The sequence below is a fragment of the Ostrea edulis genome, chromosome 1, assembly GCF_947568905.1.
Source record: "Ostrea edulis chromosome 1, xbOstEdul1.1, whole genome shotgun sequence".
Classification (NCBI taxonomy): Eukaryota; Metazoa; Mollusca; class Bivalvia; order Ostreida; family Ostreidae; genus Ostrea; species Ostrea edulis.
Genome location: NC_079164.1, coordinates 98,544,627 through 98,562,709, shown reverse-complemented (window position 1 = coordinate 98,562,709; position 18,083 = coordinate 98,544,627). Strand labels below are relative to the sequence as shown.

The 18,083-nt window shown below is 35.8% G+C and overlaps 1 protein-coding gene across 1 annotated transcript; it reads left to right on the top strand.

Moving 5' to 3' along the window:
• The first annotated feature begins 700 nt into the window (after window positions 1-700).
• LOC125671354 (uncharacterized transporter slc-17.2-like) lies at window positions 701-9,448 on the top strand. The gene is made up of 11 exons (XM_048907027.2): window positions 701-940; window positions 2,355-2,710; window positions 2,876-3,109; window positions 3,767-3,854; window positions 4,516-4,611; window positions 5,683-5,813; window positions 5,992-6,141; window positions 6,283-6,415; window positions 6,581-6,731; window positions 7,684-7,774; window positions 8,671-9,448. Exons 1-11 carry the CDS (start codon window positions 922-924, stop codon window positions 9,250-9,252), a joined length of 2,031 nt encoding a protein of 676 aa, XP_048762984.2. The 5' UTR covers window positions 701-921; the 3' UTR covers window positions 9,253-9,448.
• Window positions 9,449-18,083: the final 8,635 nt, after the last annotated feature.

Genomic DNA, 18,083 nt, shown 5'->3' with positions numbered 1-18,083 from the left:
TAAAAATATTCAAAACCTCAAGTTGGCAGATTACTACTTCATACAAACCAAACATACACCCTTATTCATGCAAAGTACCATCTAACAATGAGTTCTGTACCTTCTAACAATGCCACGAGTTCTGGTGTTTCTAAAAGTACTAGTTTGCCTTGTTCTTGATTTTGTATGCTTTATACGATTTCTGAGATTGACCACTCTTTGTTATCTTCACTTTATTTATAACACTTCTGGTGTGTCCAGGGGTTCGTGTTTGTCCAGCTATCTATATTGTATTGCTTATAGGAGTTATGAGATTGATCACTGTTAGTTATCTTCACCTTTCTCTTAAAGTCTCACAAACACCCAAGTCCTCTAAGATATCTAACACTGAATTTCTTTGACGAAAGTGGATATATTTACCGAAGAACTCTTCCTTGGTGGAAGAAGAGAGCTTGACCACTCAATTTTATTCGGCGAAGGTAGATAGCTTTACCACTGCCTTTCCGTCAATGGAGGACGAGATCTGGACCACTAAACTACTGTGGAGATGTAAAGATATACCATTGAACTCCAACTGCATAAGTTGAGAGCTTGACCTAAGAACCCTCAAAATATGCGGATGGTGAAGACAGTAAGATTAAGATAACAATAAGAATGCTGAAACACGTGAAAGTTCGTGTATTGCATTATCAATGTTTCTTCTATCTACTGCAGCATGAAGACCGCCCAGATATTCATGACAATTCTGTTATTTAGTGTTTTTCTTAACATTTAGATGTCCTCCGACGAGTTTACGTACACGTAAATGCTGATGTAAGAAGCACTCCTGTATTCGTTCTAAATTTTCACACAATTTGATAATTTATTCGTGAGCAGAATCGTTACCGTGTACCCTGATAAATATAAAACAGTTCGCCATATTCACTTGGATAAAATAGCAAAATGGAAAGCTCAACGAAAGGTAAGTTTTATTCAGTTGTAGATTCAGGAAAAAATCAAGCAGAGATTTGCATGATTTCAACCTACTGCAAGTTTATGTCGATTGTGTTCCATAGCTTGTAGTAGAGTAATATACCAATTATACATTACAGATCGTCGTAGACTTATGTTACATTGAATTGCATGTACTTGTGTGTCAAATTTATAATAAATAGTAGTTTAAAGTTTCGTAGTGAAAATATAAATTGATCATGACCTCCCCCCCTCCTTTCGCTAAACCATTTTCACTACAAATGCGTAGTTTACGAACTACAAATTGCAGTTTTGAGCATTAACGAGTATTCATAGAATGATAATCTCTATGAGGTATTTAAACACTGTAGTTTTCAATGTAGTACATACAAAAGTTTCAATACCAACAACTTTTTACTTTCCAATGACCCGTAAATCGTTTAATGGCGGACTTTCACTTCACATCATAACAGTGGAACTGCCATCTTGAAATGAGGATTCAGGAAATGTAAGATTAATTAATGAAGTCATTTGATAATTAATACAAAAACCTGCTATACGGATACGGATGTTTGTGTGATTATGTTGATGGTGCTTCAACAATCTCGCTTAAAGTCTATGGTACATCCAGTTTGACCAGCCCTCTATTTTCTATTGCTTATAGGGGCTATGAGATTGATAACTGTTAGTTATCGTTGCTTTTCATTGCAATAGTTTTCTATCGTTAAAGTATTGTTAAATATTTACAGTAAAATTTATTTAATACAAAAAGGAGTTCAAATCTTTGCAATTTAGTGCATTATGTTCAAGTATATTAAATCTAGTTAAATCAATATGTCCACAATGACGTAAACTCCACTGCAGTCAGAGAACATTCTTCAATTCTTAATAAACACCACTTCAGTGAATGAATTCGGCAAATGAATTAAATATATCTTTAAACCAAATCGGAGATGTCTTCCAATTAGGTATAGCTATTCTGTACAAGCAGAGTTTTAGCTAGGATTTAATTTTTGCATCATTAGCGAGAGCAATGAAATCGCTAACAATTTATTCACTATCAGAGTAATAGTTATGTTCCCCGGAATTATAAAGCAGCTAAAATTCACTCTCGCAAATAAATATACCCATTTCTATGGGAAAATAGTTAAATTTGTATCTTGCTAAAAATTCCACTTATACGGTATTAGATTGTATTGATGATATCTTTGAGTAATTAGAAACAGCTGAATATTATGAGTAATATTTCTCTCTTCATATTTACACAATTCAAGTTTTCTATAAAGTCATGAGTGAACATATTTTTTGTTTGATATAGACTGTTTATTTACATATAATTTGTCTAATCTGAGCTATCAGGTAACATGTGTACATTTGTTAGATTATTGTCAATGATACAAACATATTTTCTTTAAAACAACAAGACGCAGTTTCCGATGTTATTTCGACGAAGAGATCGTCAAGAGTTTCCTTCATAAATGAGATACAATCTAACGGCAAAGACCATCAGAGATTTGGGATCACCATCCGAAATCCCTCTACAACTCCACTCTACAGTTCCAAACAATTGCTGAATCTAGGCTTTCTGGAAAAGTACACATCATGTCGCTGGCTGATGGCCTTTTCATGTTTTATCATGGTCACGTGTTCCATTATGTTACGACAATGTATGAGTATGGCTGTCGTGTGCATCGAATCCAATTATGACGCTGGAACCAATTTTGATATGGGAAATCAATCGAACACAAACGCAACGATAGATTCCAAAACTCAGAGAGGGGTAATGTTTTCTGATTTTCGTCTGTAAATTTGAAAATAACATCCTTTTAATTGATGTTTTTCCATGTCGATATTATTATGATAGTATGCATGTTTTTGTTTATAATGAACAGTTCTAACCAGTTTAAATTAGACTTTGTGAAAATGCCATTAGTTGAAATTGTAGCTGTGGGACATTGTTTGGGACAGTGAGATGGAGGGCCTGATTTTGCAGTCCTATTTCTACACATATCCTATCACGCCTTTGATTGGCGGGTATCTGTCTGGAAGATTTAGCGGGAAGAAGGTGGTGATTGTTATGACTTTGTGTTTGGTTCTTCTGTCAGCTGTCTTACCAATTGCTGCCACAGTCAATCCCTACCTTGTTGTAGTTCTGCGATGCTGCATCGGATTATCCTCGGTATTTCAATGTCTTTTGGAGTAACATCTTTTCTTGTTTTGTATGTAGTTTTAAGTCTGAAATGGATAATTTTCCCAGACTTATAGAGCGTCACCAGTTTTATTAAAATACCGTGAATGTCGACCTATGCATGGCACTCAAATCCGAAGTAGTGAGGTTTTTTTTATCATGCCAAGGCCTACTGTGACACGGGACCATCATTTTGAAGGTGGTACCAGTAAGCCCGTGGATTTCATTTCCAATGGCGTGCTCTTGGCGAAGGAACAGTCATTACCTATGTAAAATGTCTTAGATTTGACACTAAATTGAATACGAACCCCGTCTGGTCGCAAAGTGCTCTAATCACAGGGCTACTGCGACCAGTAAACTTGTCTTGCCAATCGTTACCACTATCAATTCCTACATTGTTGTAGTCCTAAGATGCTGTGTGTTACTATCCTTTGAAAATGTGATTTCAATTATTAGAATGAGCAGTTCTCACGAGTTGAAATGACACTTTGTCAAACTGCCATTAGTTGAAGATCTAGCTGTGGGACATTGTTTGGAATAGTGCGATTTCGTCAAAAGATTTCAATGTTCTCGATATCTTTTAAGATAACATCTATCGATCTAAAGTGCACGTTAATTAAAATGTTGTAGTTTGTTGTATTTGTATAGGGAGGTCTACAACCTAGTGTAACGGCCATTGTTTCCAAATGGGCGCCAGTGTCTGAGCGTGCGCAGATAGTTGCTGTTGCAAATGCAGGTATGTAAACTAAAACACAGTCCAAATCACGGCATAATGAAGCTTTGGTACATTTCTGTAAGAATTCATTAGTATTACTGTGTATAGGTTACATATGTTCTCTTAAATGTTTTAATATTATTTTCAATACCAAGGACACTTTATTTCAACATTGTCATCGCCCTCTGATAAACAATCAAACCAGGTGTCAACGAAAAAGAACAGCAAAGTTGTTATCTAAATTGTGGGAAATTGTACGAATTGATTATAACTGACGTAACCACCACAACACAACACAACACTAGCCACATTTCACTCATCAGTTAAATGTTTCAAAAGGCATTAGTGTAAGTACATATGGAGAATCAATGTGCATTGTTCAAATGACGTTGCATGGATACAGGTTTAGATGAAATAAATCATGTTTCTTCGTCAGCATTGGTAGCGATAATGTTTTCTGAGTTCAGAACTTAGGCTTTTTTGAGGGTCTATAAAACATTATCGAAACACAAAATCATTGCTTACATGAACCGATGTAAATTACATGTACACGTATTCAGTTGCCATCAGACATCACAGAAAAAGTATTCTCATCTTCTCATTATATCATATTTTGATTTCATTGTTCAATGTATTATAACTTTCAGGTTTGATGATTGGATCAATGTATTTTAACTTTCAGGTTTGATGATCGGATCAATATTTTCCTTTTCGCTCTCTGGATTTATATGCATGATTCCAATTCATAACGGATGGCCGTTCATTTTCTACGTCTTTTGTAAGTATCACCTACACAATTATCAAATAATAAATGAGTTATCAGATTGATCACTGTTCGTTATCTTCATCCTTCATTTCCTCATCAACATATGCAAGTTTTTCTTGGTTTTCATATTTGTAATCATATCTTATGAAATTAGTGAAATACATGTACATATAATCAATATATTTATTTCACTTCGAACTGATGCATTACATCTGTTTTTGTTCCAGCTGACAAAGCTTGAAACAATATTGTCTTAATTTGTAAGGCTCATTATTACATGTGTATTTTAATCGCAATTGGCATTAATTCCACTTTTGGTAATCGTACTTCTGCTCCAACTGCCCATTCAAAAGATGATATTCTTCAAAACCATGCTTCAGATTGAGACATATTTAATATACCAGTTAATATGTTGGATGAATATAAATTACCGTACCTATACTGAAATCGTAAACTTCAGAGAAACCCATGAACTCGAAAAAAAGACACCACAGAGTCGTCCATTTCTGCTTTATACTTAGATATTTTATTGGAAATAGATATTAACGGCAAACTAAAAACACGGTTTTATGACAAACGGGATGATTTCAGCTTCTCCATCGTCAACTTCCCATATTTATATAACGATATCCCATTATCACCTATATATGGTGTTTATATCTCTCAACTGATTCGATACGCAAGAGCTTGTTCTGCGTATGATCAGTTTTTGAATAGATACAGGCGTGTGCAGGGGTTTCAACATGTTCATTTAAAGCCAACATTTCGGAAACTTTGTGGTCGTTATAACGATCTAGTTTGCAAATGCTAGATGTCTATGGGTCAAATGTTGTCTAAAGTGTTTCATACCGATTGTTAGGCCGTTCTTGGTACAGTGATTTTGACCACGGATAACTCCGTTCACCTGATCAAGTTAAAGGTCTCCAGGCGGGTGTGACCGGTCGGAGGTGTATTCTTGCTCCTCTTGAGCGCCTGATCCCACCTCTGGTATATACAGGGGTCCATGTTTGCCCTACTTTATTTTGTATTGCTTATAGGAGTTAAGAAATTGATCACTGTTCGTTATCTTCATCTTTTATTCAGGCATTGCCAATGTGTTGTCTCTGCTGTTATGGGTATGTATGGTATACGACAGACCGGATGATCATCCCAGAATTACGTGGAAAGAACGGGCAATCATCAACTACAAACGACGGGACAGCACATTAGAAAAGGTAAGAATTCACAACCAAATAATCAATGTAGAGAGGTGGCAACTAGAATAGGTTTACCTGGATGACGTTGTAAACTCATATCATATACATGTAAATTATCAATATTCCATAAAATTCATAAACGCTCGAAAGCATAAGCATTATTGATATGATAAAAAAGAACTCTACTTGGTTTTAGATGCCCTCACCGCCTTGGATAAAAATCTTGACTTCCGGTCCTTTCTGGGGACTCATGATGGCCCATATGTCACACGCCTTTCTATTTACGACCATAGGAACTTTCCTGCCTTTATACATGAGTGACGTATTGAAGTTTGAGATAGCTACGGTACGTCACGATAAAGTAAAGATAGAAAATGCGTAGACTCCAAAGTTTGATACAACAGTGTAGTGTATGCATTTAGTCTAACTAGAGTTACATACTTGACTTGTATTACTTTATTTTGAAATCTTTTCTCTTCACATTCAGAATGGTTTGTTGTCTTCTTTACCATTCATTGGTCGGTTCGTCGCGGCCATTGCTAGCGGAATGTTGGCAGATAAACTTATGACCAAGGGATATCTCTCGGTAACGGCCACAAGAAAGATTTTTCACGCCTCAGGTAAAATAAGTAAGACGACACAAAATGAAGAAATCCTGATGCACTTCTTTATATATTCATTTAAATTAAAACAATTACTTTGAAATTTTTGATTTCATTCAGGATTCTTTATAAGTCTTAAAATTTTCCGTTAGTAAGTTTCAAGATTCGTTATCAATATGACAGGTATGGTGTTGTCTACACCCTTTCTGATTTGGATGAGTTACATGGAGCAATCCGAGAGGACAACAGCTGTTATTCTATTGGTGACATACTGGACAGTTCAATCACTGAATAATTCGGGCTTCCGAGTCAATCACATCGACATCGCACCTAGGTATGAGAGAGGGAGAGTGAAAGAAAGTTAGATAGCAATACAGATTCTTTTTCCTAGGTACATGAGCAATCGTAAATGATATCAATGGTTTTTAGGAAAACGAATGAGATTTCCCAGATGATAGAACATGCCGTGGGGGATCCGGGTTATAATAGGTATTCATTACCCCTTATTTGTCGTAAGAGGTGACTATATGGGGCGGTCCTTCGGATGAGACTGCAAAAACTGAGGTCTCGTATCACAGCAGGTGTGGCACCATAAAGATTCCTCCTTGCTCAATGGCCATAAGCTCCGAGCATAGACCTAAATATTGGAGCCCTTCACCGGCAATGATGACGTCTCCAGATGGGTGAAAGATTTTTGAGAGGGACATTAAACAAGATACAATCAATCAGATCCCCCCAATGTTGCTACTTAACTGTTGAAGGACATTTGATGCACACAATATGTTGCTACTAAACTGTTGAAGGACACTTGATGCACACAAAATGTTGCAACTTAACTGTTGAAGGACATTTGATGAACACAAAATGTTGCTACTTAACTGTTGAATGACACTTGATGCACACAAAATCTAGCTACTTAACTGTTGAAGGACACTTGATGCACACAAAAAATGGGGGCATAGATTGTTACATATGTTTTGCTTGGTTTGCTTGTAATAAATACAATTACGAGATTCCTTAAAGTGAAGGAATTTTTGAATTTTCTATGATGTTCAATAGTTGAAATTAATTATCTTTCCCTATATAAGTCTATGCAAAATGTTCTCACTGATTTGAACTTAATGAGAAACCATGGGAATAAATTACATTCCATACGGTCAAATGTATTCCATTTACTTATAAATGCTTGTTTTCATTTTCGTCATTTTGGGAAAAAGTTGTCTGTAGCAAATGTTGTTGAACGAGTAATTGCTTCTAAAGTAATAGAAATTGTTCCACACGTTTAGATTTGCCGGTGTTTTGAACGGCATGACAACTAGTTTGGCGTCAGCAGCTGCAGTACTTTCGCCCATCGTTACATCGGAGTTAACCAAAAACGTAAGTTCATTTTCATCTACATGTAATTGTACCAGAATTTTGAAATTGATGAAAATCGATCCACTAATAAGTCAAGGTCGGTTTACTCACAAATTAGTGTCAGCTATGTTTTCATATTCTCAAAGCATGGCGGAAGTATTATAAGATATGTTGTGTTTAGTCTAATCTAATCTGGATCGGCTGATAGAATATCGGAATATTAAGCTTAGAATGAAGAAATTATAAATAGCTACAGAATGTTAATGGACTCCAATGCTGATATTATTTACCACAACATTCCATTTACTTTACAACAGCAACAGTTTAAGACCGAATTTTTATCAAGTAATTCTTACGAGTTTCCTAAGAAATCTGGTTCATGAATCTTTTATTTTCATAAAAAGTACGTTATCTGTAACACTTCATATTTTCAAAAACAAATGTTTAATTTTTAATGTGATAGTGTTGGGCATTGTCGATGATACCTACGTTTATATCCATGTATAGTTATTTCATCGTTTTTGCTGGAGTTATCTCCCCATTTAGAATTCTTTTCTAAAATACAATAACATAACATTTTGTTAGATGACATTTACGTATCTCTGTATTTTTTGAAGAAAAAAAAACCCATCCTAATATAAATCTCCTTATTATGAGCTTTGCTTGGAAATAATATTTGAATAGCTTTTCTAGGTTAGAAATGTGTTATCTCACAGGGACTAATGCTTATTTACATGATAGCTATTTCCTATATGTGTTATCAATTTTGAATTTTTGGTAAAACGCCTTGTATGTTGATAATAATTCATCTAATATCAAAAGTTAGATTACATAACACCGATGGGATATTGTGGCTATGAAACAATAGATAAGTTGTGTGTTTCTGATGTTAGCAAACGGGTTTCTGTACATACTAGGGCACTCGAGAGGAATGGCAAACCGTCTTCTTTATCTGCACCGGGGTAGGACTGACAGGGGCCATGGCGTTCGTCCTCCTTGGTAGTGGAGTGGAACAGGAGTGGGCCAAGGACCCCAACATGAACGTCGAAATAGATGTGTATACCACGGAGGAAGATAAAAGTACGATGTTAGGAATTATGGGTAACGGAACTGATATAGGACAAGATAGGGACGTCAACGGAAGTTTGAAAAACATTAACGAAATCCAGAAAGGGGCTGTAAATAGAGCCTTTGATGACCAGGACATTAAAGATATTATAGGACATGTAAAATTGTCTTCATCGTTTAAATCCCAGTCACGTGATTTTGATGTACCAATAAGAGACAACATTGATTCTTGTGATGATAAAAACAATTTTGAAAATGAAAGAGATTCACCGGTGATTCATAAAACAGACAAGGATGATCAATCTTCAACTTTTGTACAGAGAACAAAACACACAAGAGAAAATTTAAGACTGAATTTTCCTGAAAGTAAATATGTAACGGATGATATCAGCAGTGCCGAAAGTAATGAACTAGTTATTACACACCTGTGATATCACTAGGAATTGTACATTATCTGATTTGTATTTCAAAGGAATGTTCAGAATTGTCGATAATTTTAATTTTTCCTTGTTCATAACCCTTATCGATATGCATATTATGAGGTAGGTCCACCAGCCTATAAAACAAGGCATACCAAGGGGTTTACCTTTTCGTTTGTTTTAGGAAAATAAAACCCATCAAACATTACACAGTATTTGTAATATATCTAATATATAGTACATTGTTGATAGACAAAATGTTGATGTCTGCTGGTGGACAGTCTGTCCCCGAGGATACTTGTCGCTCGATATATGTTCCTTCATGAATATACACAATAACGAACAGTCATTCAAAAACTTACTTCGTTAAACACCACTCTGGTTCCACGCACAAGTACTCTGAAGTTGAACTAAAAAATATGCTAGAGTTCCTCATTGACAATATCTTCGTGGTGTTTGGTGATCAGGTCTTCCAACAGTCTGTAGGAATTCCTATGGACACGAATTGTGCTCCTTTGTTAACTGACCTGTTTCTATATTCATATGAAGCAGAATTTATCCAAAAACTTCTACGTGAGAAGAAAAAATCTCTCGCTGTGGCCTTCAATTCGACATTTAGATATATCGATGACGTTTTGTCTATTAACAATAATAGCTTTTCATTCATATGTCGATTTGATATTTCCCTGTGAGCTCGAAATAAAGGACACCACAGAGTCGTCCACGTCTGCTTCATACTTAGATATTTTATTGAAAGTAGACATTAACAGCAAACTGACAACTCAATTGTATGACAAACGGGATGATTTCAGCTTCTCCATCGTCAACTTCCCACATTTATGTAGCAATATTCCATTATCACCTGCATATGGTGTTTATATATCTCAACTGATTCGATATGCAAGAGCTTGTTCTGCGTATAGTCAGGTTTTAAAAAGAGGTGAGCTACTGACATACAAGTTGATGGTACAGGGGTTTCAACAGTCTCGATTGAAGTCAACATTTCGCAAATTCTATGGTCGTTATAATGATCTAGTTCGTCAATACAACCTATCATTTGGTCAAATGCTCTCTGATGTGTTTCATAACGATTGCTAAGCCGTTCTTAGCACACTGATTTTGACTACGGATAACTCGGTTTACCTGATCAGTATATAGGGCTCACGGCGGGTATGACCGGTCAACAGGGGATGCTTACTCCTCCTAGGCACCTGATCCCACCTCTGACAATTTTTACAACAATTTTCACATATTATCTCCACCGCCCGTGTTTGCTGAGAAATGTTCAACCTTTAAGTTTGTCATGTTTTCATGCCGAGAATACATTATAAGGTATCAACACTTGCCATGAACATTAGCTGTACTATCATTTATGTTAAGATATTTCATAATTTTTACGGAGTTTGCCAGTTTCAATAAGTGGGTAGTACTCAATTCTACCCCACCTTTATATTTCAGTTCTTTACAAACAGCATCAAAACCTTTTGATTCTTTAAGCTCTTGACCATTCATGAGATCAATGTCAATTGAACTTGTCTAAAAATTATATTCAGGTCATGCCGCATGACTATCTAACAGCTAACTCCTTTTATGCTTTTCGCCGTTTTCATGGCGAAATTCGGCATGAAATGTTGACAACGCTGAACTTAAAGATGCTATGTCAGATTTAATTTCACAGCTGGGTCAGTGTTACTCCTTGTAGTTTTGGAATAATTTTCGAGCCAAAGTTGTTATCCGGCATATTACGTACTTACTGAAGACACAGACCTAATAACAATACATGTTTTCAAACGCGCAATTTGATTGGTCGATAACAATGTCAGCAAATCTATGGTTGGAGGGAATTCACAAATTAATATCCCAAAGTAGAAGGGAACTCACTTTGAGGTACACATCAGAAAAGATCGTCTGAACTAATCAGAAAGCACCAAATTTCCAGATCAGTTACTAATTTTTTTTATATTTGTTTTCTTTTTGTGTAATGCCCATGACTACATCTTTGTATATTGTGAACAATTCTTCCCACTTTCATTCAAGTGGGGATCCGGGTTCTCCATACTCCTTACTTTTCGGAAGAGGCGACTATTTGGATGGGGCAGGAAGAACCGAGGTCCCATGTCATAGCAGGTGTGCACGATAAAGATCCCTTCCTGCTCAAAGTCTGTAGCGCCAATCATAGGCTTAAAGTTTGCAGTCCTTTACTGGTAATGTTGACGTCTACGTTTGAGTGAAAAATTCTCGAGCGGCACGTTAAACAATATACAACCAACAAACACACCACATTCGCATCATCACCCTGTTGACTTGAAACATTCCCATCACTATCAGCATTGCCTTTGTACTCATTTTAGAGAAAAGTGTCTGGTCTTGTAATCTAGAGATCTTGATGTCTACGAAAAGGGATAGTAAAGTTGGAATGCTAGAGTGATTGTAGTGTTTTTTCTAGACTTCGAACCATCATGAACATAATGAAATGATATGGTAAACTAAAATGTTATAGAGAAGTATCAACCTCCATATCATGCAGACATTCATGCCCATTTAATGATGCCTTAATATTTCCCATGCAAATAAATCTACAATTGTGTAGATAACGCTTGAATATTTACAAGGAAAAGTTTCCTATTTTTCGTATGGAAACTTCATTCAATGAGTTACTAATGCATGAATTCATATTGATCAAAATATCACAGCTATTAAAGTAGCCCACAGAACATTTAGAAACGGAACATATTTATCCGAAATTTTCTAATGAAAACTTGACATTCTTTAGTTTTGTTATATGAATTGTTATTTTGGTACCAACTTGTATCATCTGACAACTGTACATATGAAAAGTCCAAGATATTCTGAAAAATAGTCTAAAGGGTACCAACCCTTCCAATATGGCCCGTTGGTAGAGCATATATATCAAGCGATATGAATCCTCGGGGACAGAGTACAGAGTTACATGTTTGATCATTAGATAAAAAGGTGATGGAGGGTGAAAGGATTTAGCTCGAAATTTGTACCACTGAACAACTGTGCAGGTCTAAAACTTTACCATTGGGTACTGCGTAAGTTGAGAGCTTTACCTATGAACCCTTTTGGGGAAGATAAAGCGGATGCTGACGACAGCAAGATGAAGATGACAATAACAATGCTCAAACACGTAAAAGTTTGTGTATTGCATCAGCATGGAGTGTGAAGATAACGAACAGTGATCAATCTCTTAACTCCTAAGCAATACTAGCTATGGAGTTTGGCAAAAACGGACCCCCGGATATACAAGAGGAGATGGGAAAAAACAGACCCCTGGATATATAAGAGGTGGGATCAGGTGCCTAGGATGAGTAAGCACCCCCTGTCAAAGGGTTATACACGCCGTGAGCCCTATATAGGATTTATCAGTGTTTTATTTATCTACTATAGCATTTTAGACCCAATTTTAAGCCACCTCTGTTGAAATTTACCTGTACTAAGATAAAATAAACCATACCGCCTGTCAATCACATAGATAACAATAGATCAGACCCTGACTGACGGAATCGACAGAGCGCTTCACTTAGGCACCCGAACTCGGATTTGCTTATAGCAATAAGTTGTAGGTGTATTGATCCCTGTCATCAACCGCAAAAATAAAGTCGCAGTATTTTATTTACTTCTGAGTCGGTAATTACCTGATCTAAAGATTCAAACATTAGAAGTAAATCAGTCACAATCAAATCGTATCTCGGAATAAATATGGCGTCAAAAATGACCGTACAAATTCAAGCTATATTGATTAACTTATGATGATCTAGAAAAATGAAAAGTTTCCATAATAGCAGCTTCGTGCCTAAAGTTTTACATAATTCAGTTTACAGAAAGTCCGAATTGCGTCTGTCAATCGAGCTAAATTTGGTGATATTCATAGAATTGACAATAATTTCAAATTAAACAATTTATACATTTTCATTCTTATTTCTAAACGATGGATTCATTTGGCAGATTTTATTATTATTATTATCAAAATTTACAAAGTGCACAATTTTACAAAAAATGCAATCAATGGCGCTGTACCTGCAAATTAAATTAAAAGATACACAAGATCAAAACATTAAATTGACTAATTGTCAACATAGCAATGTCCATGAAGGAATGATAAGTTAGTTGAAAGCATTGATATAATAAAACGATTTAAGATGGCGCTTGAAAATATTATAATTGCTTATTGTTCTAATGCTTGTTGAAAGTTCATTCCACACGGTAAATCCCGGTATGGCAAATGACCTTGAAGCAAATGTTTCGCGTCATTGTTTAGGGAGGGAATGTTGTATGGTGATCTTTTAATGCTCAGCATTTCTCTTAAGTTTGCTGGGCTTTAGCTATCATTGAAACATTTAAAAACAACACAGATTTTCAACATATTTTTGTACTTTCCGTATATTTTATAATGTATAAGTTTCAGCAATACACCTTGATTTGGTCACGCTTACTTTTCCAGTGGACGTACGGTCGTGAAATGGGTCTTTGAGCCCGCCCTGTAATTCACGACAAATCTAATACTTAGTGTTTTTGTTTAACATTAACTGTTCGTTATCTTCACCATTCAGTAGTCCCCAACGAATGCTGTACTTTAATGTTTTTAGAGAGGTTGCAATACCAATTCTGTCATGGATCCCCCAATTGTATGTACATGTAAATTCTGATGTAAGAGGCACTCCTGTATTCGTTCTAAATTTCAGGCATTTTGCAAGTGATAATTTATTCATGAGCAGAATTGTTACTGTGTGCGCCCCGATATATATAAAATAGTTCGCCATGTGCACCTGGACCAAATAGCAAAATGGAAAGCTCAACAAAAGGTAGGTTTTATCAAGTCGAAGATTTAGAGAAAAATTTAGGCAGAAACATACATATAACAATCTATTTTGTCAATACTCGCTATCATTGGATCAAATGCTGTCTGACGTGTTTCATAGCGATTGTTAGACCGTTCTTGGCACCTTGATTTTGACTACGGATAACTCCGTTTACCTGATCAAGATATACAGCTCACGGTGGGTGTGGCCGGTCGCCGGGGGATGCTTGCTCCTCCTGGGCACCTGATTCCCCTCTGGTATATCCAGGTTTCCCGGTTTGCCCAACTCTCTCTTTTGTATTGCTTATAGGAGTTGTGGGGTTGGTCGCTGTTCGTTGTCGTCTTATTTTATACAGGATTCCAATCAACTGCAAGTTTCTATTGATTGTTTTCAATAGTTTGTAGTGGAATAATCAGTGAATTATACACTACAGACTGCCATTGACTTATATCATATGGAATTGAATGTAAATGTTAAATTTACAATCAACAATAGTTTAAAGTTTAGTAGTGGGAATATAGATGTATCATGGCTCTCTTCCTGCAAACCATTTTCAATACAAACGCGTATTTTAAGAGGTAAAAGTTACATTTTGAACACTATTGGGTTTGAAATATAGCAGTCGCTTTACATGGACAAATTTAGTTCACAATGCCTACAACTTTCAATTTTCCAATTCCACGTGATTGTAAAATTCTGTATGCAAGTTTGATAAATCAAATCATTTGTAAAATACAAAAATCTGATGTTGGCTCGTGTTATTGTGTTACATTGTTAAATATTGAAATAGATTACATATCACCATAATTACATTTTGATATTTATATTAGGACTACATACAATAAACTATTGCATGAAAGGTAAAGGTGACAAACAGTGATCAATGGCATAAATAGTAAGAGCAAACACGTCTCCTGTACTTTCCAGAGGTGGGATCGGGTGCCTAGGAGGCGTAAGCATACCCTGTACATATATTAAAAAAACGTAATCCTCAGTTGTTTTACGAATAACTAACAACACGCAAACAAAACAAGTCCTTTATAAGGATTAATTAAGTAAACAGCTTATAAAAACGTTTTACAACCATGTTTCTAGTATATGAAAGCTATCGTTTTATTGGTTCATGTTCAAACTTTGGAGCCAGTGGTGATTTTGACAAGTCTTAGTGGCTGAAATTGATGGATACATTCTTAGTTCCTCTCTGCATTTTTGCCAGAGTAACATATCATTGAGTGAAATGCTGTATGACGCGTTTCGTGCCAATTGTAAGGCAGTTCTTTACACACTGATATTAAATACGGATCACTCCGTTTACCAGATCGAGATATAGGGCTGACGGTGGATGTGACCAGGCAACAGGCGATACTTGTTCCTCCAAGGGAATTGATCATACCTCTGGTATATCCATAGGTGTGTGTTTACCCAACTTTTAATTTTGTATTCCTTATAGGAGTTATGAGATTGATCACTGTTCGTTATCTTCACCTATTCAAATCCAAAATGTTTACATTTATTGCGTGTCATACAATATTTAGAATAATTTGAATAATTTGTGGTCAATGTTTAGATTTAAACGAAAAGGACTGAAAAGCTAGTTCAAATTTCTTTTTCTTAAAGCTTTTTATTCAATATTTTCTTTTGAACTGACGATGTATAAGGTTATAAGATTAATGCTAGGAAAATTCTAGAGATTAATTAGTCGAAAGCTTAATATTTTGAAAACGGGTTTTAAATTACTTGATAAAAGTTTTTTTAAAAAGTCTACAAGACCTCTATGTAAAATTTGATACATAAATATGCAATGGAACAGTAAAACTATGAAGGCATCCTCATGTGGATATAGTTTAAAGACCCATCTCATGACCGTACGGTCAGTGAAAATGTAGGCGGAACCTAATCTAAACAGATGTTATTTACCTGGAGTGGCCAGGGTCTACCAAGGTGTTAATTGCTATATCCCAAGACACTCAAAGAAATACACAGAGAGAGAACATGGCAGAAATCTATCTGTCCATGCTTTTTATATACACACTTCAGGACCTCTATCAGGAACCTCTGCAGAGTTTCTGTGGTCATAGTGTTTGAATAATGGTTGTATTCCTAAGTGTAGCTGACACACATCACCTCTCTCTCTCTCTCTCTCTCTCTCTCTCTCTCTCTCTCTCTCTCTCTCTCTCTCAGTCATTGACTCAATGAATAATTTGTTATAAATATAGAGGCATCAAAAATTGATGACATAAATTATTTCAATAAGTTACAAGTTTTATAAATTATTATGTTAAGTATTGTTTGATTTCTGATTGTGTAATTCATAATACATGTACATTTTTTATAAAGGGGAAAATTACAATTATATTGAAATTGCATTGCTCAGGGGTCTTTTTAAAAACAATTGAATTGCAAGAAAATAGCAGTTGTGGACAGGTCAATGCTATAAAAACTTATGTATACTGGACGTCCTCAAGATCTAAAGAATGCCTGTAGATACTGGCTGTTATTGTTATCAAAACACCTCCCTGGAGGTAGCTCCAGACCACAGTGTCTGCAGATGTCACTCCACCTAAGATCTATTGTTAAATGTTTGATTGACAGGTAGCTTACAATTTGGGGGTGTTAAACTTAAAATTGGGTCTTTAATTCAAATTGTTTCCCCGTATGTTAACATTGATGTATCTTGTTTGCAAGTCTGAGACTCGTACTGTTAGATGCTTCTTGAAGATGGAACATTCCTGTGTAACTCTGCAGACACTATACATCAGTACGTTTTCATGTATAAGGTAAAATAATCAATTGGAACAAACGTTTTGATGTAATCAAATGTGGCCCATTAGTCGATCAGGATTAAGCTACAATGAATGCGGACTCCAATGTACAGATAGTGTAAGATTTATAGCCTTGCTTTATTAAAAACATATTCATATTGATTGACTAAGTCTAGTGTAGAATTCAAGTCATATTACCATTTAGGACTAAATTCTAGAACTTCATATTAGTGAAGTTTATTTATTCAGGTGAGCATTGCAGCCCAAAGGCTATGTCTACAAACTCAACTCTGGGGCAATTTATCCTTTGAAATGCTCTGAAAGCTAAAATGTACAAACGCATAAAGAGAAGTTGTAAGTGTCGTATACTTGACCAGTACTCAAGATGGAAGCCGTGAACAGCAATTTATTATAAAAAACAAAACTCACAAGGTAAAGATTAGAAATTCTGGAAATATACAACACCCCCCCTCCCTTTTTTAATTACAAAAACAGAACAAAACCAAAAAACAAAACAAATTTACAAATGATGTTACATTGTAATAAATTTATCAACTGGAGTGTCTTTTGATTTCTTGAGACGACTATGAAATAATTTCAGTCACATAAAGTAAAAAAAAATTAGAATCATATGAACCTTTACAGTCAATTATTCAAAGTAAGTGGAAAATGCAACAGTTCGCAACATTGTTTTACATTTGTAGCATATTACACACAATTAGCACCGGTAATCCGCGAATGTTGAAGGTTTGTGAATCACAAGACCATATCTGGTTTTCATGGGGTCACTGGTCATCGGTGTTGGAATATTTTGCGGTGTTTTCACACTTGAGAATGAGTTTGGTATTATTTCACGCTGAGAAATTTCTGCTGCAACTTGTTCATTTACATTCCCAGTAGTAGGATGACTGTTTGTTGCTTTGAGAATGTTCCTATTTCGTCGATACTGCCTTCCTCCTGAGTTCACTACAAATGAATTTGGTGCTGCATGTTTTGTTTCAACTGTGGCATGTTTCCAAGTACTGTCGTCTTTCATCATCACCGAATCTGCAGTACGTATTTCCGGTGACGGACGGCTTGCTTTCCGATCATTGCAATGTTTTGCATTTAGTTGTCGATCCACTAATTTTGGTTTGACTGATGCAGTTGGTAATCTGAGTAGATTTGCTGCTGTTGGTAGTGACGTTTTGATGCGTCGTCCTAAAACAATTGAGCGGGTGACTGGTCAAATCCTTCAATTTGAGTGTTACGGTAGCAC

What these genes read in the sequence shown, in the direction of transcription:
- LOC125671354 (XM_048907027.2), top strand. An exon ending in GTTCATTTTCTACGTCTTTT is followed by an intron (nt 4,612 to 5,682) that starts GTAAGTATCACC and finishes TCTTTTATTCAG; the next exon opens with GCATTGCCAATGTGTTGTCT. An exon ending in TGAAGTTTGAGATAGCTACG is followed by an intron (nt 6,142 to 6,282) that starts GTACGTCACGAT and finishes CTTCACATTCAG; the next exon opens with AATGGTTTGTTGTCTTCTTT.